At 43.0% G+C, this 24,976-nt stretch overlaps 4 protein-coding genes across 4 annotated transcripts; all 4 read left to right on the top strand.

The window, feature by feature from the left end:
• Positions 1-73: 73 nt before the first annotated feature.
• On the top strand, positions 74-3,062 carry LOC110976910 (sigma intracellular receptor 2-like). The gene is made up of 3 exons (XM_022230616.2): positions 74-496; positions 1,404-1,554; positions 1,872-3,062. The coding sequence occupies exons 1-3, from the start codon at positions 374-376 to the stop codon at positions 2,159-2,161; spliced, it is 564 nt and encodes a 187-aa protein (XP_022086308.1). The 5' UTR covers positions 74-373; the 3' UTR covers positions 2,162-3,062.
• A 231-nt stretch (positions 3,063-3,293) lies between these two features.
• On the top strand, positions 3,294-9,648 carry LOC110976907 (protein dispatched homolog 1-like). Its single transcript, XM_022230612.2, has 4 exons — positions 3,294-5,090; positions 5,503-5,626; positions 5,930-6,143; positions 6,744-9,648. Exons 1-4 carry the CDS (start codon positions 5,008-5,010, stop codon positions 9,641-9,643), a joined length of 3,321 nt encoding a protein of 1,106 aa, XP_022086304.2. The 5' UTR covers positions 3,294-5,007; the 3' UTR covers positions 9,644-9,648.
• A 2,307-nt stretch (positions 9,649-11,955) lies between these two features.
• LOC110976904 (protein dispatched homolog 1-like) lies at positions 11,956-17,358 on the top strand. The gene is made up of 3 exons (XM_022230605.2): positions 11,956-12,073; positions 12,308-12,515; positions 13,005-17,358. Exons 1-3 carry the CDS (start codon positions 12,008-12,010, stop codon positions 16,253-16,255), a joined length of 3,525 nt encoding a protein of 1,174 aa, XP_022086297.2. The 5' UTR covers positions 11,956-12,007; the 3' UTR covers positions 16,256-17,358.
• A 127-nt stretch (positions 17,359-17,485) lies between these two features.
• On the top strand, positions 17,486-21,547 carry ift20 (intraflagellar transport 20). The gene is made up of 4 exons (XM_022230606.2): positions 17,486-17,653; positions 18,533-18,618; positions 19,085-19,188; positions 20,057-21,547. The coding sequence occupies exons 1-4, from the start codon at positions 17,527-17,529 to the stop codon at positions 20,136-20,138; spliced, it is 399 nt and encodes a 132-aa protein (XP_022086298.1). The 5' UTR covers positions 17,486-17,526; the 3' UTR covers positions 20,139-21,547.
• The last annotated feature ends 3,429 nt before the right edge of the window (positions 21,548-24,976 follow it).

Raw genomic sequence — 24,976 nt, 5'->3', positions numbered from 1 at the left:
TTGTTAAAAACCACGATTTGAAAAACTTGATGAGCCGACCCATAATCAAAGCTTATTCGGAATCGGAATCGATTTGAAGATGGGCAAGATCACAATGCCGCGGCAAGATTAAAAACGGGTCAGAGTTCGCTCAGCTCATGCGAATTCAAAGCAAAGTCCACCGATTTTGCAGGTACCAGCAGTTAACCCAGCTACCTGGCTTGTTTGTGCGTGGAAATGAACAGATCCAGGGCGTATATCGCGTGCCGAGATTAAGTGCCAATTACAAAGCATTTTTGGCATAGCCGAACTGCAGAGAGTGGCCGCCATTGACGATTGCACAGTGCATTGAATTGAATACACCAAGACTGCAGTACAGACAAGTGACCGCGTCATGGCCAAAGGATTAACTCGAGTTTTAGAATGGGTGATTGTGGTGTATTTTGCCAGTCACATCTTCATCACCGTCTTCTTCGACTCGCAGGCAATCATGCCTCAATGGCTGTACCCGAAAATGGTAAGTTGGCCTCGGTTAAATCCATGGTTAAATCGACGACTAGCGTCATCTGACCTGTACACAAATCCTATTGTCGAAAGTGCTCGTGACCTAGGCTTTACATTCCAATGCATTCGCCGAAAGAAAATAATTGCAGCCGTTGGAAAAAATGTTGCATCCTGACTCCACTTCAGCAGTTGTGTACAAAGTCTATGGGGAGTGAAGAGAATTTTCTAAGTATTTCCCAACAACATCGGTAAATGTTTCTCAATCCAGAATTTGTGTCTTTCCAGCACTTGTATAATGACTTTTATTGAGATGATTTATGATGAGAAAAGTGGAGTCAAGATGCAACATTTTTCCCAGCCGCTGTTGATATTATAAGTGCATTATCTAATATACTATCTTCACTGTCAGTGGACCTGAGGCTTTGGCAAAAAGATATGCCAAAGTTTTGGGAGGCAATTTTTTTTACATTTTTTTATTTTGTGTGTGTGGAAACATTTGGATTTTGGGGATGTATGAAAAATCAGGGGGGGGGGAATAGGTGCTGCATGGCTACCCTTCGGTCTGTCAGTGCACTGACACCAGTGTTCTAGCTAGGACCATTTTTAGTGCCGGGTAAATTTTTGGATTACAAAGCATAGTGAGTGCAGTTCTTAATGCTTTCTGATGCTTGAAATACGATCCAATTGGTACATTTAAATTTTCAGTAATATTTCAGTTTATTTTTTGGAAAATCCGTGCTGGGTGGCACAGCCAATTTCAACCCTGAGTGCCGGGCGGAAATTTGCAGTACCGGGTGATGCCGCCCGGCGCCGCCCACTGCGGCTACAACCCTGACTGACACCTCTTTTTCCAGCCACCAAATTTGATATTTTATGGATAATGCCGTGTATGAATCCTTTACTATCCATATTTTGGGCAGTTTGTAGATGTCATGAAAGATTATTCCGTGTACATGAAGGATGAAATGATGGCCGATCCGTCTGCCTACCCGTGGTTCATGTCATTTGTCTACGGGGAATGTCTGCTGCAGTTTCCATTTTTCTTTGTTGCTACCTATGCCTTTTACAAAGGTGGGTGTTTTTTCCACATTCATGCTGTTTTAGTGATTGAAATCCAGGGGTGGATCCATAAGTTTTTTGGGGGGGGGCTCTGGCCTGTTAGATTTTCGCACATGTAACTGTTATTTCGTTTTTTAAATTTTTAAAACTATTTATTGATATTTCTTGGTTCGGGGGGATCTGTGACAGGAGATATTTGGAAAAGATTAAAAGCCTTTTTGTTTTCTACATAAATTCTAGATACAAATGTGCTACTTTGTGTTGTAATTTTTTATATCAATTTTTGTAAACCAGCTTGTTTATTTCAATTTGTTGTTTTTTTCCCTCAGGCAGCTGCAAGTGGATTCGAATTCCAGCAATCATTTATTCGGTCCACACCGCTACCACCTTACAAGCTATCCTGGCTCACATCCTCTTCCAGGATTTCTCCAAATCGCCCTACCCGGCCCCGTCCACCTTGGAAGAGCGGCTCAAGCTGTCGGCCATTTACGTCCCTTACCTCCTTCTCCCCGTGCTGATTCTTTTACTGATGCTGTTCAGTAGCGATTACAAGCCAGCTGCAAACAAGCCTGCCACCAACACTGCTGCGCCTCGAACCCGGAAGCAGAAAAGCCGTTAATCAGACCTGTACTGGGCGGGCATGTTTTTCCATTTTATTATTATACACAACTGTCCGGGGATACACCACATACTTTCCTTCTGGAATATGGTTTTTATCACCAGTCTTGAGAGGAGACTAGTCTTCACGTATCATGGAAACCTCCCCCTTTGAAATGTTGGACTTCACTGCCCCTTGAAATTCCTCCAGAGCCACGATTATAGCCTTTATTCAAGTCGTGTTTCTCCAGGGGGTTGTGTGAAAGACATTTTCACTGCCGGGTTGTCTTCCAATCAAAACTGTCTGGTGAAAGGTACACCAGTGATTTGAATACAATAAATTTTCAGGTTAGGAATACTTGTATCTCATTTGACCGTGACCATTTTGTGTGATGTTCAGTGTGTGCAAAATATTACTAGGCCTATTTCTGGTTTTTAATATGCCGAGAAATTTAGGAGCTAAAAAAGTTTGTTGGAGTGTGGTGTTACCAACAAAATTCAGCACTGTCTCGACCTTTCCAGGCGGCTGCGTAGTGGTCTTTTGTTCCTTGTGTTTTCTAGCACTCTTACTAAATTACAAATTCTACTGCTTAAAGTCAAAGAAATGTCAAAAATACAACAAACTTAAGAAAATTTGAGAAATACGGTTTACTAAACCTTAGCAGCGAACTGACAAGATTTAAAGCACAAATCAGACGTTTATTTCAGAATTCTGCATTAGCTTTTTGTTAAACATATGTTGGCAAGGACAGCCTGTAGCTTAATAGCAAAAACCAAGTTTAGTTCAGTTTGAAGCCAGTCCGTTTGGCTAAGAAACCCGCGGTTTACATGATACAGTTAGTTTGTTACTATTGAGATCTTGATTGTTTTAACAGTGACTTCGTTATTGAAATGAAATAAAAGGGTTGAACCTTTTAAAAAAAGTTTCGTATTGAGGATAGTTCCTGTAGAGGGCGCCCCATAAAGACTCGGGGGGAAATATAAGCGAAGTAAATCATTTGCGATGAAAAAGCTCAACTGCTTTTCTCCCTTCTTTCGTCTGAGTATTGGTCTGAGCTAATTCGCACTAGATGTTCACGTTCGTTCCTGTGCCAAACGCGGTGATCGGCCGATTTCAGTCTACTGACCCCAATTAGGGGGATGTGGCCTTGAGGTTTGTACTGGTAGTTCGGACCATAGGGTCGGGGGGTTCGAATCCAGCTGGTGGCAGCATGAGTGATATTGTCAAGTCACTCTACCCCTACGTGCCTCTCTCCAGGAGTAAATGGGTACCTGTGATGACAGATAGAGTTATGTTTAGCCATTTGCGCCGGGTATGGCAGCATCGGGCTAGTGTAATACTTCTGAGGCCTGGAGTTTTCTGTCTGATCTGCAGAGACCGCCCTTTAATTGAAGAGTGCACCTTTAAGGTCACGCACGTGAGAACACCTGATCTTAACATGAGCCTTACTACAAGTTTATCTGTAATCTGTCTCTGGCAACAATTGTGCTTGGTTTCGGTACGAGCAGATGTGTATTTTTTTTCACCTGGTGACGACATTATGACGTTATTATGATGTCACACTTGTTTAGACATGGGGATCAGGATGTTATGTTTCCAGTTTGTGCGGTAGGCCCTATATGGAGAAACTCCACAGAAGATTATGGTCCAAAAAAGGAAGAAAGATGGACCGCTACAAACCCGATAGAATGGCCGATGACTTAATAAATTTAAATTTTTGGGCGGTGCATTAAATAATTCAACCAAGGAGGAATGATTACGCGAACGTTTGTCACGGGTAATCGCTTTTGCATGAGCAAAGAATGGCCGCTATATTAAGCCTTTTCAAATCCTCTTAATTGACGCGCTCAAGGCAGGACACATATTTGCTTTCCTCAATCTTTGCCGACATCAAGAAACTTAAAGGGTTGAAGAAACTTTTGCTGTGGATTCCAAATTACATAGATACGATGTACAGGGATACCTCATGACGTAATGCAATGACACAGGAAAAAAAGATTAGACGAGCTATGTCCGGCTCAATTGGCTGTGGCCGAGAGACACATCATATGGGTATGGCTGTAGCCGCTATGCAGTGGCTTCTACCGGCCTCTAGCCGCAGCCATAGCTTTCGGACACCGTCTGTAATGTGGTTCCTTTATCGTGCATCATACACTCAAACCCGTCATTGAAATGCACGAATATGGACGACACCTATGATGCCGACGAAGATGATTCATGAAATGTTGACATACGCCCTCAATCCACACAACATGGTTACTCTCTGAGCCTTGCTTAATTGGCCAATATCCTATTCAAGAAAAATTATTCAGGCAAGCGCAAGAACAAACAAAAACCAAGAACTAAAAAAACCTTCTATATCCTGTGATTGTACGTACTTAGAGTAATATTCAAACGAAAGTTGACGATTCATGGGTCTTAATTGTATAGTGTATGCTAAGCCCAAAGGCGGGGCTGGGCGAAGCGGGGGGGGTGTTTTTTAACCTCTCCTGTGGTAGGTTCACCGAACTTTAGGCTTCCCGGCTTAGAGGCGCTGACGATGCTTCTCTCCGTTGGCTATGTCCTTGCGTATATGGTATTAGTGGGAGCATACGCCGTTTGTGCATGTTATATGCTTAAGTAAACATGGCCGTCTTTGAGATGCTGTCACGAGGCAACAGCAGAGGATTAGGCGGTCAAGAAACTTTTGTTAGCGGCCCCACCTCTGGCATAAATGCCTGGCGTATGCACACACACGTAGGTACCCATCGTGGAGACGTCACTGGGTCGTACATGACTTGTATACACCTAAGGCAGCTCAGGAAGTGGCCTCATACCACTTGGTGGAGGACTTGACGTCCGTTTTAAGTCCAGCAGAATTCTCCAACATGTCGGCCACGGCAGAGAAAAGTAAGCATCGTGCCGAGCATTTCCATCAATCTCAGGAAGCGAAATTGGGAGTGAGCACTACGTAAGTGTGATTGCAGTGTACTGCCTGTTGCCTGATCATACTTTAAACACTGAAGAGCGTGAAGTCCACATTTTTCTTTTGCGAAATTCCGGTCAAGTCAGTGAACGTGCACAGTGAGTGATTGAACCGTACAAAAAGTTCTTACTGTATGGTGGAACTGGCACGTCACGATGAGAGAAATTTCAACTTTTATCTGAAAAGACTAAAGACCTTTAGACTTTGTTTCGAGCTTTTTCAAAGTGCCGCCTAGCTAGATAGATCTGTCATTCGTTTACCGTTCAGAACATACATTTTCATACCTAGGCCTACATGTGAATTATGAATATAATCGTGAAAACGTTTCCAAAAATCATCCCATAATCTCTTTTACACTTTACTAATGTATTTATTGGTTAATATTCTTCCCACTTAGGTATGCCACAATTCTTACCAAGTACTGGTACGTGATATGCATCATTGTCTTCTCTATGATGGCAGCTTACGGGACAATTGCGTTCACCCTCTATCCACTACCAGACTTCTCCGATCCAGTCAAGGTACGTCTGGACACCAAACCTTTGACAACTAAAAATCAACCTTAATTTGAATTCGAAAATGAAACCTAATTAGACCATACGAAAGTAAACCAAAGCAGACTTTTCCTCGAGAAAATTATTGTGCCGTTTTGAAACAGCATTGTGAAGAGTTGAAAGTCATCCCAACCACATTCGAAGCATATCTGGATCAATCTCTATTGCTGCAGAATCGCAAATGATTTAGCATACTTAACATTAGTGTGTTCAACTCCACTACACCGATGTTAAACTAAACTTTATTTAATCATTTGCCCTCGTGCCCAGGGTTTTGATGCTCGAGGTACTGTTATTGCTGCTCGACTTCGAAGCCTCACCAATATGTTTTATCACTCTGACGACTACCTCAGCCAGCAAGTTGTAAATCCTGGAGCACTAAGCGATAGCACTGTGGCAGGATCCCAAATAAGCTGCTCCTACCCTGACCAACAGTCGACAGTTGAGAACTCTCAGGAACCGATCTGGTTCGCTGCTTCGCTGTGTACGTATGCCAAAATCTGTATCACAGTAAGCCTTTTGCGAGTAAAATTTGCATAGAATCTGGTACTCTTCAGTTCTTTAAATTCACGTGGACATAATTTGAATTCTCTAAACTAAAAACACACTGTTGCTATACCTTGTGATTCGGGGCAAGCTTTTCCTTAGTTGCATAAGAAACGCCTTGCAACAAAACACTTATCAATGGATAAGAAGCTTAGGGCACAAAGGAACCAGTCTATTCCAGAGATGGTGGTCACTATGCAAAAGCTTGCCCCGAATCACGAGGTACAGCAACAGTGTCTTGTTTATGTGCAATCTCGTAACTCAGTGTACCAGATTTTATTCAAAATTAAATCGCAAACGGCTTATTCCTGTCTGTGTTATCCACTCCCTGCTCAAAAAACCTGAATATTCATGATCTGTGATATAAATTTCATTTTGATCACCAACGTAATAATCCTAACTCCACACCTATCATTATCACAACTGTTGTGTTCAGTTCTTCGGCCGTAATTGTCAACACAACAGCAGTACACCAACTTTGTGTTTGTAATCAGTTGAGTCTTTAACAGCCGTTTCTATCTTTTCTTGATTTATGCAGGGGACTGGGATGAGAGCGTCGCCAAGGTGATATTTGAAGGAGTCGACGGACGAGACATGCTCTCTGCAGCAAGTCTTAAGTCAGTTTGCTTTGCAGAAACCAACCTCATCGCGTCTCATCCCATGTACCAGTCGAACTGCCTCTGCCATGATGCTGGACGGTGTTCAAGCACTTGGTCTCTTGGAAACTATGTCGCTTTACTCTCAAACAAAACCTCGTGCCAGGATATCACCGACAGTGACACCGAGAAAGTCTTGATGTTACTGAAACAGTGCGCGCCGTTCTTTTATAACCGTACTCGGTCAGATTTACAAAACTCCAACGACCTTTTGGCAATACCGACAGAGTGCGCCCAATACGACTACGCCCTCCACACTATGCTGTTTTTTCTTCTCCCGTCGGATTTCATCGAAAGCATCTTGAGGAACAAGTCGGCCACAGCAGCCGTGGCGGCCGTGTTCTTTCCTCTGCGGACATACGAGGAATCCACCCTCGAAGCCATCTACACAGACAACTTGCAGAGCTGCTCGTGTTCTGACGGCATCACAGAGCTCAAGGCAGTCGACTTCTCTCTCAAGTTCACCTTGTTTTCAAGTCTCCTCCTGGCCGACTCAATCTTCCTAGGCATTGGCATCACAGTGATATTTGTTCTCATCTGGATCTACACTGGTTCCCTAGTTGTCACCATATCAGCGCTACTCAACATCGTGTTCTCTCTCATGATGGCCTACTTTTTCTTCACTGTGGTGTTTGCTAGGCCCTTCTTCCCGTTCAGCAACGTCCTGGCCGCGGTCCTTATCATCGGCATAGGGGCAGACGATGCCTTCGTCTTCATTGATCTCTGGAAGAAATGCAAGTTGGAGACTGGAGGAGAGGATCTCGTGTCGCTCACCCGCGAAACATTGCGCCATGCTACGACCACGATGTTCGTGACAAGCTTTACCACAGCAGCTGCGCTGTACGCGAGCGTCATCTCAGATATCACGGCCGTCAAGTGCTTTGGGGTGTTCGCTGGCACGGCCATCTTGATGAATCTGGTCCTAACTATCACCCTGACTCCAGCAATCGTTGTTCTTGACCACAAACTAAAACGTCAGACCTGTCGAGGGACATCCAAGGGCACAGCGAAATCCAGTAACCATGCCGAGCGCTCCGAGAATGACCATTCTTGTAGACAGCGACTGATCAAAATCCTGAGGGGTTTCTTTGAGAACACGCTACCGTCCTTCGTCCTGAGGCTCCGGTATATCTGGATCGTCGTCTTCTTCCTACTCGGAGCAGGCGGAGCGGTGGTCGTGTTCTACCGGCCCGGTGTTCAACTACCAAGCGTTGCAGAAAATCAGTTTCTGATCCTCACCCATCGTTTTGAACAGTATGACTTTATCTATAAAGATCAGTTTGCCTTCTCGCAAAAGAACAGACCGTATGTTCCTGGTTACATTGTGTGGGGTATGGAAGCTGTTGATAATGGCAACATTTGGGATCCTGATGATTCCGGTACATTTAGTCCCCAAGAAGACTTCAAATTCTCTAGTCAATCTGATCAGGAGTGGCTCCTGGACTTCTGCCGAGATCTGAAGAATCAGACGTTCTTTAAATCGGATGGTCCCTTTGACTGTTTCGTCGAAACTATGAAATCACTCATGGAACAACCGTGTGTGGTCGATCCCGTGACGGGCCAAGATGCATCGCCGTGCTGCAGACAATCTTCCTTTCCATACCCGTCCTCTACCTTTGATATTTGTTTGAGACGTTTCCATAGCGCCGGTTACGTCCCTAGTGTTAGATTCAGCAAGAACAATTCCTCCCTCGGTGTCATCACTGTTCCTTTCACAATGTCCTACAAGCAGACTTTGTCTTATGCCACAAACGAGGAACTTTGGACCCTGGCCAGCACCTGGGTGGATTCAAAAGTTGAGTCTGCACCATTGCATCTGCAACATGGCTGGTTCGTGCCATATACCACGGACATCGGCTTCTACGATCTCCAGAAAAGCTTGGCCTCGGGGACGGTGTTTTCCATGCTGGTCACCCTGGGCATAGGATCTGTAATCCTGCTTCTGTCCATTCAGAATATCATCTTGACTATAAACGCGGTGCTGACTATCACCAGCACAGTCTTTGTCACTGTCGCCATTTTGGTACTACTCGGTTGGGAGTTGAATATTGTAGAGTCTACAGTGGTCACGCTCTCTGTGGGTTTATCGGTTGACTTCACCATCCACTATGGCGTCGCGTACAGACTTGCTCCGCACCAGGATCGCAAGAGTCGAAGCAAGTATTCCCTGGCCACCATGTCGGGTGCCATTTCCATAGCAGCGTTCTCTACTTTCATCGCTGGTGCCCTAGTCATGCCCGCCACGGTGTACGGCTACACGCAGTTCGGTATCTTCCTCATGATAGTGATGCTGATTAGTTGGACTCACAGCACTTTCTTCTTCCAGTCTCTTTGTTTTACTGTCGGCCCTCAGAGCACAGTCGGTAACATCCCCTGCTCCTCGTGCTGTGACTGCTTTGGGTACAACAACAAAACAGCGATTCCAGACCCTGAAAGTGTTAAACAAACTCACGAAGCTCTTGCAAAGTCGGCATCTCATTCCCAAAATGTCAGCACCATAAGCAGCGGTCGGTTTCAACCCATTTACTTTCCCGATCAGCATTCTTTCCTTCGACCGGATGCGAACCGTGGAGGCTTGGGAAGGAAATCCAGCATCTCCAGTGGTTACACACAGGTGGGGAGAGCGAGGCTTTCGCTAGCATCAAATCAACTCAGAAGTCCCTCGATTCACTCAGAAAACTACCCGTTAGTCCCGTACCCGCAGCGGTACTTGATAGACACTAATGATAATCGTATAAGCTCTCCTAGGGTACATTACAACCCAGTTTTTGATGTACGTTAGATGAATTTATCTTCATGGACAAAACTGTTCTCCATTAGTAAAGTATCTGTCTAAAACTTGGGTTTCAAACCCACATTGACTGCTGGCTTTACAAAGTTGCTATCAGTCTAGCTGATGTGCGTCCTTTATTTCCTGTCCTCCTTGTATTTAACTTTGTGATATTTGCTTAGCATCCAGTGTTGCTTGTTTGCCTTTTGTGGGTTTTTTTTGTTGAGATAAATTCCATTTGCATTGGTATAATTTTCAAAATTTCTCTTGCACTTTTGAACTAGTCTGTAAATCTAAAAATTGATAACTTTTTGATTTCCTTTTAGAAACACTCTGTATTCGATGAAAAATATACTCGAAAAAATGCCAAATATTTATGCAGATTTTTGAAGTCTCATTTTACATACTGACTCAATCGTGGAAGTAGTAAAACTTAGGAAAGAGATGTATACTATTCCCTTTATGTTCAGGAATAACATCATGTAGAGGACATCTTTATGACTGATATGCTTTCTTTGATTGATATGTATCCATCTTAATAAAGCGAATTAAATTCTGTTTTGCAATGGATTTTGTGTTTATTAATTTGGCTCTTATTTCTAGTGGGTCTGTCAGCTTTTGCCCCATTATTCCCGCGTATAGCTTTTTTGTTTATCTTGGAATTTACTCTAATGCTTTTTTGACATTTTTTGTTAAATTTCTTAGGAAAAAAAGAAGAAAACTATAGGACTTCCGTTTCCTTGTACTGTAGTCCTAGTCTGTCAATTGCGCTTGTTGACATTTGTACGCCAAAGCGGTGACGTATCAAGGTGTGGGTACGTGTGGGGGAGGGCAGGATGATATGAGCTTTTATGCTGTACTGTGGTGAAAGGTGCAAGGTAGAAAAGGACAGCGGTTGGGCGGGGCCGGGGCTGCTTGACACCATTATTTTGTCGGCGCTGTTTAGTGCCGTGACTTAGGTGGCGCTCTTCATATGTGACAGCTGTGGTGACGCTCCGTACGACACACAATACAGTAAAGGACAATGCGTAAAAGTGTTCTCTTGAAGGAGCAATTATGGGGGAGATATGGGGAAAGGAGACTTGCTACACAAGGCTGGACAAAAACTTGGCCATTATTGGGGAAAAGTGCACAAAATTTTTACGGAAATGGGGGAATGCCCTCTGTGTCAACTGAGAATAGTAAACAGGACTGTAGTCAGCAATAACTCGAAAGAGAATGTAGAGCTGTCGGTTTGGACGCCAAAATTAATGTCTGTCCCGGTCAGGTCTTTCAAATGTTCTGGTTGGCATGTTGATAATGCGCAGGATCCACACCTACGTGGACGATAATTATAGTGATACGCAATTTGCGTCACGATCACTCGTATTGGAGACAGAAAGCAAGCTCATGAAGTAACCGAAGGCCCCACGACAATAACAATCGAAGTTAATTGCCTTATCCGCTATTGGCAGAAGGCATTCTTGCGTGTTCAGTATCGACTGGCGTACTACACGAGAATCGATAGGCCTGTACACGCGTTTGATAATCGTGGCAAACTTCGGAGTGTCTGCAAATGTGACTCGCATCTAGCGCTTGTCACATCTTTACATTGGATTCAACTCGAACAAAAAAACAGCTCTGAAACTCGATAACTATAAGGAACTACCGAAAACATTTATTCGCCTTTCGTCTTGAAAGTTCTTCAAGTTGTTTCAACAACAAACAGCAGTATGGATGAATCCATCGAAAAAGGAGACACGAATTCCGATTCGGGACAAAATGGAAGCAAAGGAACAACAGCAGCATTTAGTATCAGCGATTCGTAAGTATTCTGTGTACATCGCGTATTTTTAGTTTGTAGTTAGTAACAAAACTCGTTAATCTTTAATTAATAGTGTCGTTGTGTACCATATTACTGCAATTGGGACTAGAGTTTTGTTCTTGCTGTTGATAGTTCAAAGAACCCGGGTTGGGACCTATTCACAACCAGGTGCAGATCTACCCTTCAAAACCTCGTTTTTTCCCCATCATTTCGAAACTTAGTATGCATATAGACATCCGTTAGGGGAATTCAGTCTAACAAAGAGTTCCGTTATTCTGGTCATTCAGTCGATAGTTTTTACCCACTCGGTCACGATAAAAATAGGCACAATTCTTTCGGTAACATTGTGTCCATTTCATTTTGAAAAATGGCGTGAAAATGACGGCAGGGCATCGGTGGATGAACCCTCATAGGCTGTGCGAAATGCAAATCGTGAAGTAACCCTATCGAGCAAACACGAGGGACGTATCGTGCTCATGACCAACCCTAATGTCTTCTTATCCTTGTTTTAAAGGTATGCCAGGTTTCTGACAAACTTTTGGTACGTGATTTGCATCCTCGCTTTCGCCACTATGACTGAATGCGGAACGATAGTGTTCACTTTGTACAAGTTTCCCGATTTATCAGATCCCGAAAAGGTGAGAAATGTACTAGGTATATCCAAATAGAAATGTGTATTAATTTTGAATTCTTACTTCAAATGAACTGATTTTAACATTTTTTTAGCTTATAGTGGTAATTCTACAGTTCGATAAACGATACATTGTTGAAAACACAGTGTATAATTTTGTCAATCTTCGTCAAAATAACACTGGACACCCGCAGAACCTCAAGGAAATAAAAGTTCATCTTGCATGTGTCCTTGTACCCAGGGTTTCGAGGCACGAGGCACCGTCATTTCTGCACGTCTTCGGAGTTTTGGTAACATGCTGTATCGCTCTGATGACTACTTAGTTCAGCAGGCTATCCCTCCAGCGTTCAGTGGAGAGACCAGCTTCGATTCCCACCTGAGCTGCCTTCCTGAAGCGGCATCTCGAGCTGATCAATACCAGCCAACAATTTGGTTCAGTGCGTCACTATGTAGGTGGCATAATTAAACTCACTATAGATAGTCATAATAAAATCATCGCCACCATCACATCCTCACCATAATCACTACCATTATTACACTCACCATCATCATAACCAAATCACAATCATCACCATTATCATGACTTGATCCATCTTCTCGTCATTATCAAAATAAAATAGTTAATCACAATTATTATCACTATAATCATTACACTCACCACCACCACCACCACTATAAACACCAAATCACTTTCACCAAAGTATAACCATTACCATTACTACATCAAACATCTCACCATTATCAAAATCAGTATTGACATAAGCACCTTTACTATAATCATGATCACCACCAATAACTCAACAGAATGATCTCCATTTACCATCATCATCTTCACCAACATAAATCACCAAATGTAACCTGCATTAAGATGTTATTGCCACCACATTCAGGTTTCTGACCCAAAAAATTACTTTATCCTATATTCTTTCTATTCGTAGGGGATTGGGACAAACGAGTTGCCAAGGTGATATTTGAAGGAGTTGATGGACGAGACATGCTTTCCGCATCAAGTCTGAAGTCAGTATGCTCTGCAGAAACCAACCTCATTTCGTCTCATCCCATGTACCAGTCGAACTGCCTCTGCCATGATGCTGGACGGTGCTCAAGCACTTGGTCTCTTGGAAACTATGTTGCCTTACTGTCCAATAAGACCTCGTGCCAAGATATCACCGACAGCGACGTGGAACAAGTGATCATGTTATTGGAGCAGTGTGTATCAATCTTCCATAATCGCACTCGCTCGGAGGTCGAAGATTCGCGTGACTTTCACACCATGCCTGCGGAATGCGCCCAACACGACTTCGCCCTCCACACCATGCTGTTCTTTCTCCTGCCCTCGAATTTCAGCGAGAGCATCTTAAAAAACGAATCGGCCACAGCAGATGTGGCGGCTGTGTTTTTTCCGGTGAACACATCCGAACGGTCCGCCCTAGAGGCGATTTACCGTGACAACCTGCAGGGCTGCTCCTGCTCCGACGGTATCACCAAACTCAAAGCGGTGGACTTTTCCCTCAAATACAGTTCATTCTCCAGCCTTCTCCTGGCAGATTCACTCTACCTGGGTATCGGCGTGTTGGGGATATTCATCCTTATATGGACTTACACTGGTTCCTTCACAGTAACTTTAGCGTCGTTGTTCAATATTGCTTACTCTCTCGTGATGGCGTACTTTTTGTACACCGTCGTATTCGCCAGGCCGATCTTTACGTTTAATAACACCATAGCAACAATCCTTGTCATCGGTATCGGGGCAGACGATGCCTTCGTGTTCATGGACCTGTGGAAGAAAAGCGTCTCGGAGATAGGTGAGAACGACTTGGTGGCGTTGACTCGGGAGACACTACGACACGCCGCGACGACAATGTGCGTCACGAGCTTCACCACTACGGTGGCGCTGTACGCCTGCATCATTTCGGATATCACCGCCATCAAGTGTTTCGGCGTGTTTGCTGGCACAGCGATCTTGATGAATTTGTTCCTAACCCTGTCCATCACGCCGGCGTTCGTCATCGTCAGCCACAAGCTGACGAACTGTACCTATCGCCCGAAAGGCAAAGATGACAAAGAGGTTGCTACAAGCCACTACACTTCGAACTGTGTCACCCATCGACAGCGACTACTCGAGTTTCTGAGATGGTTCTTTGAAGGAACCCTACCCTCCGTCGTCTTCAGGCTGAGGTATGTCTGGATCGTCATTTACCTCCTGTTTGTCGCAGGGGGCGCTATTGTGATATTTTACAATCCTGGTCTAAAGCTACCGAGTGTCGAAGAGAACCAGCTTCTCATCCGATCTCACCATTTCGAGCAGTACGACTTCACTTACAAAGGAAAGTTTTCCTTTTCCAGGGAGAACAAACTTAATGTTTTTGGATTCCTTGTGTGGGGTGTGGAGGCAGTTGACAACGGTAACTTATGGGATCCCGATGATTGGGGAACATTTAATCCCCATGAGGCCTTCAGATTCTCCAGTCCATCTGATCAGGAGTGGTTGCTGGACTTTTGCAAAGATTTGAAGAATCAGACCTTCTTCAAAACCGATGGTCTTTACCTCTGTTTCATCGAGACCATGAAGCTTGTCATGGGCTGGAAGTGCCTTGTCCACCCTATCACTGGTCAGGATGCTTCGCCATGCTGCGGCCAAACGTTCCCCTTCCCCGAATCAGTCTTCAATATTTGCCTGAGTCGCTTCCACGACGCGGGTTACATCCCTACGATAAGGTACAGAATAAACAGCTCTGAGCTCGCTGTTCTCACTGTGCCGTTCACGATGCCCTACAAGGAGAGCTTGTCCTACGCCGTCAACGATGAACTCTGGACATTGGCCAACACCTGGATGGAATCAAGAATGAAATCTGCGCCGTCGCATCTGCAGCACGGATGGTTTGTACCAGCTACAACAGACATAGGCTTCTACGACCTCCAAAAGAGTCTGGCTTCGGGCACGGTGTTTTCCATACTGCTGACTTTAGGTCTGGGATCCTTAATTCTGATCTTTACCATTCAGAACGTAATACTTGCGATCAGTGCTACGATAACCATAGCAAGTACTGTTATTGTTACGACGGCTGTTTTAGTTTTAATTGGCTGGGAGTTAAACATTGTGGAATCCATTGTAATTACGCTGTCAGTGGGTTTGTCTGTAGATTTTACCATCCATTATGGCGTTACGTATAGGCTGGCGCCGTATCATGACCGTAAGAGCAGAACTCGTTATTCTCTGTCCACCATATCTGGCGCTATTTCCCTTGCGGCTCTGTCCACCTTTTTGGCGGGAGCTTTCATGATGCCCGCCACGGTGTACGGTTACGTACAATTCGGCATCTTTCTCATGATCGTCATGGTCGTCAGTTGGACTTACAGTACGTTGTTCTTCCAATCGCTTGGCTTCGTCATTGGTCCCCAGTATACAACTGGTAACCTGCCCTGTTCTTCGCTGTGTGGCTGCTTTGGTTATAATGATAACAGAAAAGATGCCCCCAATACGGAAAACCAGGAACCAGGCATCGAAGACTTTGCAACATGCGATGATCCATTATCAGAAAATGATAGTATGATTACTAATAGACGTTGTTTAGAAATGTATGGTCTCACTGGCAACCAGTCAACACTAGAGGGAGTGTACTATGGGGAAACTGAAACGACTAAATTCATCGACCAAGGCAGATACATGCTAAAACAGCGCCATTCGGAATTTCTTACACCGATACCTGAATCAATAGTGTCTTCCAGGGAGTATGAAGTTTGTTCATCGAATAAACTCCCAACCAAAGCAAATATTTACGAAGTTCACGAACAATCTACAAAGAGTACAGAATGTGTTTCGGGTGGAAACACGGCGGAGAGGGACACTCCATCATCGAAGAAACCTGCGGAATCATTGGAGAATGATTCTGTCGACTATCAAGTCTCACACTCGGAAAATGTACAACCCCATTCTCGTCTAAATGCCCACCATTCAAACCGTCTAAAGACAACAGAAACTCTTGTCAAAGTCCATGAACAATCGACAAAAGAGGTGCGTTTTCTATGTGAAAGCGAATCACAAATTTCGAAATTATCTTTTGACGAGTCCCCTGTCGATCATCCCGATCTAGAGACAAATAACACCCCACCAGAACTCCACCACCATCAAACCGAGAATCTCGAAGAAACAAGAAAACCTCAAGAAGATGATACAGTTTCATCTTAAAAGTCATCGCATTCTACGGGTCTTGAATCAACCCTTGAATTCCTTTCTACAGTCGGAATTCTAGGCGTCCGCATCAGACCAAAGCCCATCACCGGAAAACACTCCCGACGTTAAAGGCAATTGTGTACTTTATGATCCGGTTCATGACATCCGTTTTTGATGTTGGCTTTCACCTCTGGCTGCCAACATATTCCAACAACTGGAGAGTACTGTCATGAAATATTCCTCCCCAAATAATGTTCTCAGCTAAAAATCGGGATAACCGGTCTCTAAACTGCTTCACATATCGTCTTCGCTTGTGTTTCCCCCAGTTAAAAGGTTTTGTTCAAAGAATATTGTTCATCCAACGATTGCATGAAGTTGGTTGAAGGTGTATATTTACAAGTAACATTTATAAGTAAACAATAATGCCAATTTCCAATGTGAAAACCACAATACCCTATAGAAACAGTATAGTTGGTAAGCACCTGTTAGAGTTAAAACAGTAGATAGCATTTTTATCACTGATGAAGTCTTCGAACTTTTAAAATAATATTCATTTTATTTTGCTCACTTGAGCGAATCAAATTTGTGGATAAAGTGTTTAGCCGTCCAAAAAGCCATGTATGAAACTGGTCGGTTTGGGACTCCTGAGGGCAGGCTGCCTACCGACAGGGGACATTCGTACAAATAACGATTGTTACATCTGTTGTGGTAATTATCTGAGAAATTTGGTTGATACTCATAAATGAAGAAAAGCATACTGACAAAAATCATCCCACGTCTCCCTGTTTAAATTTTAGACAACCTATTCTGCATTCTTTCATTCTGTTGAAACTTCAATTTCACGTAGGCTTAAGTGGACTCAGAAGATAAAACGTTATTGGAAAAGATGTGTTTCAGTTAAAGGGTTGACTGTATCAAAATTATGGATCAGTTGTGAGCTTTAACATTTCAAAGTGTTTCGCCGACCCGTTCAATGTCGTGTTGAATGACATCTTCGTGGGGTCCCGCCATTTGGCATTGAAAATAACATTGCAACGCAAGGGGTTGTAGAGAAACAGTGGATAGGTGCATATCTTTGGTTATAAATGGGTTTGTGTTTGCTACTGTGCACAAAATACTGCAGACGACGACCAGACCTACATATGCAGACGACAGCGAAAAGGCGCCCTCATGTGTTTGCGTGCGCAACAGCGAAAAGAACAGGTACCCGACGGTACGTTTTCACATACACTGCGTTCAAGGTGTTCAGGGAATGGTTACCGGCGATTAGCGAAATTCCATCAGACATGGCGGACGAAGCTGTTGCCAAGGCAGGATTGCACTTCGATGAGTTGAATAAAATCAGGGTATTGGAACCTGAAATTCACCAGCAGACATCAGAATTGAAAGAAGAGTGTCAGGAGTTTGTAGAAAGTGAGTATTGCAAACTTGAGGAGTCAAAACCCTGCTCATTGTTCCGCTATAATTAAAACCTCATGCATGGATGACAACGCATAGGCCTAGCCCACCATGCCCACATAGTACGTGCCACTGGTCACGTTGATCGCTAACCATACTAACGCTGGTTCATCAGGATCTCTAGGCCGATTGCATTATCCATGGCATTGCTTTGGTCAGGCCACGAAAATTACTTAAAGATTTGAGTTTTCAGCTTAGGCCTACCAAGGCCTACTTAAGCCTACATGTACATGTAGTTGCTACCACATAGCAGCAACATAGCACATTTATCAGTAAGCTGATCTTATGAATCTTAATTATGATGAATCTTGCAGTCGGCAAGACGTCACTATGTAGTCTGAGGACTTTAAACACACAGCAAAAGGGCAAATTTACCCTTCGTGCTATTCAATAATGTACATAAGTTCCTGGACGTCCGACCGCGAGAATGAGGGCAAGATTGATTTGATATTTGAGGGAAATTGGTCTGTTGGCCTATGGGGTAGCGTGGACATCTGGGAGTTTCACAAAAAATACGGGTAGCAATCACACCGGGCCGGTGAAAACAACTGCAATGAGCGCACGCATACGTACAGATAAAAGAATAAAGATTTCACCCGATCCTCGGTCTGGCTGGTGCGTGCTTACGTCGCTAAGATTGCTGTTTTCACCGGCGCAGTACCTGTCATTTTGTGAGAATCCTGGATGTCCACACCGCCCCATAGAGTGGTGATCAAAGCACACACCGAGATTTAAAACTTGAAGAACGAGCACCTGGATATTGCCTAAAAATTGCCCCCAAATTACAGCCTTTATGATGACACACCTTTCTCTTTTCATTTTAAAACTTTACAGAAATTGGCAGCTTTCAGACAATAGTTGAAGGGTTGATTAAGATGGTGGATTCACTGGCAAAAGAAGTTGAGAAAGAAAAAATGAAGGTTTGTTGACTTTATAATCTAAATACATGTAATGTCTGAATTGTTTAATTAAGCAAGTCTTTTTCTGTAGACTGTAAAGTTCAATCTTGATTAAACCATCAATTAAAGACGAAACATTTCCGTTCTCACTTTGTCTACTTGACATTCTTTGCATAGGAAATGCATGCCCTTGTTAGATAATTTCTTCAGTATGTTTGATGTATGTTCTAATTGCACCAAATCAAATCCAATCTGACGTATTTATTCTTTCATAAATGGAAATAAATGGAAATGGCCTGCTTAAAAACTTTCGACAGTTTGGATGGCGTGTTTCATTCTCTGTTTTTTTGTGTAAACATGCAGTGCCATGTTATAAGTGAAGCAAAAGATTGAAAATGACACTTTGCTCAGGCTCGAGATTTTTTTCTGAAGAATCTGCCAATTAAATTCAGCTGAGTAGTTATGACTGTTTTATTCTTTTCCTCAGGCCATTGGATCTCGTAACTTGTTGAAGTCCATTGCCAAGCAGAGAGAAGCCCAACAACAGCAGTTGCAGGCTTTGATAGCAGAGAAGAAGACACAACTCGAAAGGTAAGAGATAGGGATGAGTCAATTCAAGTTATTCACTATTCGAATAGTTGACCTTCAATTCGATCGAAAATCCGAGTACATGTATTCAGTCAAACCGACCGGCAGATTGCTGACAAACAAAACATATACAAAATTAGTTGCAATAACGCACACAATGATACATTATGACCACCATAATAGCTTCTCACGTCTGAGAGTATCTCCAGCCACGATTTAGCAAGATTTAAGAGACTAACAATACTTTTTGCAGTGTTGAAATTTTTTATTCCTTTTAAATTTTTTAATGAATAATTTACTTTTCGAATCATAGGATTTCTGTCACTTTTCATTTGAATCTCCCTTCCTTTTCCTGAATTTTGCATTCGAATATTCAAATTTGGGAAATAATATTCGATAATCAATCAAATATTTGGATATTCGGCACAGCGCTAGTATTAAGAGAGAGACAGGAAGTTTTCCCTGCTTTGAAATGTTCACTGTCTTTGATTTGGAATGCTGCTTCCTGGAAACCAGATTGTATTGAATAAGAATGGACTTTTTCGATGTTGAGTTCCAACTGGGTCAACCCATTCCTGATTGGGTTCACGTGCAAGGCTTCCCATGTGAGAACACTTGCCATTCCCAAAACAGTCCAGCATTGTTTCCAACTTAATCGGACCATTCCTGAACAGATTACATTGAGGAGATCCCATACGAGGAGCGATTGCCAGTCCTAAGCTGTCCAACGTGTGTTCTCAACTTGAGGGGATCATTCTTGAATACCGCACAAGTGCACATGCCCATTTGAGAGCAGACTGGATTCCTTGATGGGCGCTCAACTTTCAGTACAGTGTTCTCAATTTGTCCTACCCCCCCCTTTACATTACAGATATCGGATACAAACCGCCGCACTGCAGAAGGAAGAAACAGAGCAAAATGAATTCATTGAGCAATTTATCTTGCAAAAATGAACAGTCGCCGATATTCAGTCCTCAGCCTTCTTTTGCCATGAAGCTTCTTGATTGTCTCCAAAAATACTACAGTACAGTGGTCGTGAAACCGAAGGTACATTTTCATTACCACTGGGAGAAATTTGGGGGATTGGGTCCATTATTGGTTCTAAGCCACCAAAGTATTGCCAAACTCAGAGCTTAAATCATCAGAGGGTCCTGGGTGTGAGGCATCAGTGGACATGACCCCAGGAACTAAATGTTTATGGGGGAACATATCGAGCGAAAGGCAAGTTTGCCAGACTGTTTTATTTCCCTTCCTCCACAAAGAGTGTAAGCCCCCCTCCACGAAAAATAGCTTCAACCCCTAGAATGGAGTGTTTCCTGTCAATATTATTTAGAGACCGGTGGCTAGCTACGGTTTAACGGGTGTGATTAGCCATGTCAATTTGGATGCGGAATATTTAAACTTTTGCCAGGCCAATAGTAATGCTTTAACATGAAATATGTTTCAGCAGGGAGGCGAATAAAACACGAGTACCTGTCCTTGCTAAACCTCTGTTCATCACAATGTGGTAATTAATTTTTCAATGATAATCATCGATAAATCATTTGACGGCAATTTATTTCAGTCAGTGGTTATTGTGTGTCATTTTAGATAACTGAACAATTTATGGTGAAATTATTTTCGGCAGCGAAGAAGAAAAAGCAAATATGCTATCAGCTCCCGCTGGATTTGTGCATTGAGCGGGCATCCCTTTTCTCATTTACATACACCCGGCAGGATTCTGCCGGATTCATTACCCCCTACTGGTCCCTACGTTCAGAGGACGTCTGTAACTGACGTCTGGAGACTAGGCACGGGACGGGAACCAGTGTACCTTTAGAAAGGCCAAGAAAGGTTACTTAATGATATTCCTAAGTTATTTACAGTGTATATGGGGCCCGAAAAAATTTGGACTCGCCCATTTCAGTTGATATAAGCAGTACTATACCGTCTACTTACAGAAGATTGTGTGGGGTGTTCTTGGTTTTTGAGTTCCCTGACATTGCCAATAATTTGTTATATATAAGATCAATAAGATCATATATATGATCATATAAGATAAGACCAGGCCGGACAAAATGAGTCTTTAGTCGCCGGAGCCACTTTTGAGTTGAAGGCCCTTCAAAGAGTTTTCCACAGCGGAGATCAGTAGGAATCCTTGGCATTTTTCACCCACCTAATGTTTCTTATGATGACTAAAGCAAAGTTATTGGAGGAACAGTGGCTTCAAGACTCATTTAGTGAAATCCGGTCGCATATCTGCCACTGTAGGCAAACTTAAGAAGTTATTTTTGTTCATCATTTAGAGGGATGTATCTCCAAAGTGACTTCTGTTAAATTGGAAAATATGAAAATGCAAATATGGATACTGTTCAAGTCCGAATGCTTGACCTCTGTGAGGAATGATTCGTCGTCCTTAATTCTCACCTGCCCCCTTCCGAGAGCATTCCTTGGAAATTTCTTGTTTGAGATTGATACTCAGTAAATTTTCAAATATCTGGGTCAAAGGAATCCAACCATCCAGAGAGAAGTGATAACAGAAAAACTCCATTGACGTGGCCATTAATGCATACACGTCTCTCCAGCCGTAACTCGACGCTATCAAAATACATGTGTCTGTATAGAGTACCGAAGTGAATACGTCACGCGCACAATTCGTGTGTAAAAGGCATTAGCGCGGGAACGAACGCGCGCGCGTACTCCATTCGTTTGCACTGCACTTTCTGGTTCACAGTGACGTCACACTTCGGTACTCTATGAGTCGGTGCTGTCAACGTCGTAGCGGAGCTTCAAGTTAGCAAGAGAGCTAACTGATTTGGCCGGCCGCTGGCGGCACGGCAGCACGGCTCGGTCGGATGCGAACACTGCAGCACGGTAGCCAGGGTCTCGATTCCCTGCTTGAAGACTCTCTGAAAGACAGGCACAACTGCGGTCATTTAATATATGCCAAACGATACCAGAATTCCAATAAGTGTAAAGCTCTTCTTGTTTTGGGAGCGTCAAAATTTGACCCTCGAAATTCGTTCACTCGGTAAAAAAAACTTCACTTTGGAGTGCATATTTTGGTGAACAGCTATATCCTACTTTAGGATGATATTTCAGTATTAAAGTTTTGTGGGAATCGTGAGCGTGCGTCACATACTTCGCCACTTACTGCAGTGGACCGTTGCGAGTCGACGGGACTAAGAATTGTTGTCTGAGATTTTCTCTCGTGATTGCCCGGGGAGAACATTCTCCATTCGCAGACAAAGCACTCTTCCTGTTATGCCAGGTCAACAAATTTGGCCTTGTTTCAAGCCACCAAACGGCGGATTTTACCTCACTTCAGAATGTGGCGTTGATTGTTTCCTGTCAATCACGCATAAAACCCACACAAACACCGAGACGGTGTGAACGACTCGAAAATACAAGTCACGTTGTCCCACAAAGACACTTTAATCCCTAGTCGGACCTCCCCAGTTGTATTTAGTTTCTTTATTATTCTACCAACCCCAAAAGGAAGAAAAACTCAACCAACAAAGCTAAGTTCCATTTACAGGATCATTGGCCTGTACTCGGCCTTGTCTGAATCTCTTCTACCAATCAGAGCTTGCAACCTTGAATTCTTTTCCACCAATCACAAACACACACATACCCGAACCAAAGCAAAAGTGCAATTCGATATGGAAATAAATTATCGCGTCATTCACTCAAAACAGTTGAGAAACAATCCGGGATTCCCCTCTTCTTTAAATTCTTTTGTACAATCTCGACAAACCACCACCACCAAAGGAAACAGATCATCCATCATCCATTGAAAAGAAAGTACATATGTGCATACAATACGAAGAAATAATGTTGCGCAGCCACCCAAATATTTGAGGAACACCTCGCTTCAGAGGATTGTGAAAAACATGTACAAAACAATAATGAATGCACTGATGAAAATGCAATGTCGCGCAGTCATCCAAGACGTACATTGAAGAAAAAACATCCCTGGTGTTTATTTTTCTCATTTCCGTTTAGCGCTCCCTGCCCGACAAATTGCCAAAACATTTGGGGGGAAAAAAGTTCATCTTTTTGTGGGTGATGCCGTTTGAAAATGGGCTCTTACCGCAGGCTTCACAAAATGGGGGGAGACAAACAAGTGAACAAATAGGAAAGAAAAATGAGAAAAGAAAAAATGGGGCAAATCATACAGAAAGGAGGAACAGTGACGAAAATCGTTTTGCTGGAATACACCTTGGAATTGACCCCTACCACCATTGATGGTTGGTCAATTTGCTGCTGCGAGTGCTTTTTCCCTTGAAAAAACTTGACTCCCTTCTTGGCGCGGCAAGAAAGGACATAAAAAGTCCACCTTTCAGCTTACATTTGTTACCAGTTACAATTTTTTCAGAGTAGTTCCATTTCAAACTTGTAGTGCCCTGAGGATTTTTTTTGGGTACATTCTGCTGTGACTTAGCAAGTCCTAAGAAGTGTGTTGTGTGCACGCATGCAGGGGACCTCTGTACCGATTTCACTGTCGCCCCCCAAATAAGCCTTTTGCGAGTTAAATTTTAATAATTAATCTGGTACACGGAGTTCTTTAAATTCACGTGAACATAACAATTTGGATTCTTCATACTAGACCCATTGTTGCTATACCTCGTGATTCGGGGCAAGTCTTGTCACTGAGCTTGTCGATCTTAAACATCAAATTGTGGGGGCTGGAACGCTCCAGGTTCAGTTGAATCCAGGTCGTGGCAGCGTGGGACTTTGTAAATTCAACTATGTAGCCACAAAATGGCAGCCAGTTCGCACCCCGGATATCAAAAAGTTTCAAACACAATGTTGAACTGCACCTTCTCAAAAAACAAACAGACAAACACGAGACCTAGTATCTGTAATCAACAAAGGTGTCCATTTTAGTTTTTTAGCTTATTACACGCACATGTGTAAGGCAACAAAATCATCCTCATTTAACATTTTCTTTGGCAGTTACGTATATTTCATTGTTTATCCCTTAGACTTACCAGTTTTACAAATGGAGAAAACCCCAGTCCAAATATTACAGAAGATTCAGTAAAGCCTCATGAACACAATTCATAATATAATGTTAAGGCTATTTGTAAATTATAAGAGAGGTTAGAGTGAAAGTCCTGTGTGTAATGGAATAATAGTTGAATGATTGAGTTGCAGTTAGGTTTGAATAGTTGATGAAGCCATACTCCATTTCTAATCTGTTTGCATTCCGTTCAGATATCAATAAATCTGATAATCATTACCAATATGACTGCCTGCTCAGTGTCAGTAAAGGGTAACTTTGCTTATGAAACTCTTTTCTTTAGCCACGTACAAACGCAGCGACGATTTGTCCAATTAACGTATACAGTAGTGTAAATACCCAATTGTTAGTCGACTGTCGTTGACGAGGGGCTTGAGACTTTCGAAACTGTCGCGTGTTATCTGGAACTTCGTCTTAAACGAAAACAACTTTCCTACTCTTAATGCGTCCTTGATCGATCCTACCGGTTATTTAGCAAATTTATGCAAAATGTGCTTGTTGAAATGGTGTGAAATTTGGTTTTAAAACAGTTCAATCATGTTTTTTTACAAACCCGAGGTGTAAAATATACGAGGAATAAAGACTTGTGTTAATAAAGTTAATAAAGCTTATACGATTGTTGAAGACAGAGCAAACAAAACACAACAAAGGTGAAGCTGACTGGTCGTGATCGATCTCGAGAGAATATGCGCTTACTTCAACTCTATGACTTTCACGTTGTATAACGTTCACACTGTACTTGGTGACCAACTACTAAGTTACGTTTTTATACGTGAACAAAGTGGA

Source organism: Acanthaster planci, linkage group LG09 (assembly GCF_054643075.1).
Source record: "Acanthaster planci isolate LZ-2023a linkage group LG09, COTS_SCS, whole genome shotgun sequence".
In the NCBI taxonomy this organism is placed as follows: Eukaryota; Metazoa; Echinodermata; class Asteroidea; order Valvatida; family Acanthasteridae; genus Acanthaster; species Acanthaster planci.
This window is presented reverse-complemented; position numbering and strand designations above follow the sequence as displayed.

Coding starts and splice junctions, on each gene's coding strand:
- LOC110976910 (XM_022230616.2), top strand. CDS start 374: ATGGCCAAAGGATTAACTCGAGTTTTAGAATGGGTGATTGTGGTGTAT. Junction 497..1,403: donor AATGGCTGTACCCGAAAATG/GTAAGTTGGCCT, acceptor TATTTTGGGCAG/TTTGTAGATGTCATGAAAGA. Junction 1,555..1,871: donor TACCTATGCCTTTTACAAAG/GTGGGTGTTTTT, acceptor TTTTTCCCTCAG/GCAGCTGCAAGTGGATTCGA.
- LOC110976904 (XM_022230605.2), top strand. CDS start 12,008: ATGACTGAATGCGGAACGATAGTGTTCACTTTGTACAAGTTTCCCGAT. Junction 12,074..12,307: donor ATTTATCAGATCCCGAAAAG/GTGAGAAATGTA, acceptor CCTTGTACCCAG/GGTTTCGAGGCACGAGGCAC. Junction 12,516..13,004: donor TTGGTTCAGTGCGTCACTAT/GTAGGTGGCATA, acceptor TTCTATTCGTAG/GGGATTGGGACAAACGAGTT.
- ift20 (XM_022230606.2), top strand. CDS start 17,527: ATGGCGGACGAAGCTGTTGCCAAGGCAGGATTGCACTTCGATGAGTTG. Junction 18,619..19,084: donor TTGAGAAAGAAAAAATGAAG/GTTTGTTGACTT, acceptor TCTTTTCCTCAG/GCCATTGGATCTCGTAACTT. Junction 19,189..20,056: donor AAGAAGACACAACTCGAAAG/GTAAGAGATAGG, acceptor TTTACATTACAG/ATATCGGATACAAACCGCCG.
- LOC110976907 (XM_022230612.2), top strand. CDS start 5,008: ATGTCGGCCACGGCAGAGAAAAGTAAGCATCGTGCCGAGCATTTCCAT. Junction 5,627..5,929: donor ACTTCTCCGATCCAGTCAAG/GTACGTCTGGAC, acceptor CCTCGTGCCCAG/GGTTTTGATGCTCGAGGTAC. Junction 6,144..6,743: donor CTGGTTCGCTGCTTCGCTGT/GTACGTATGCCA, acceptor TGATTTATGCAG/GGGACTGGGATGAGAGCGTC.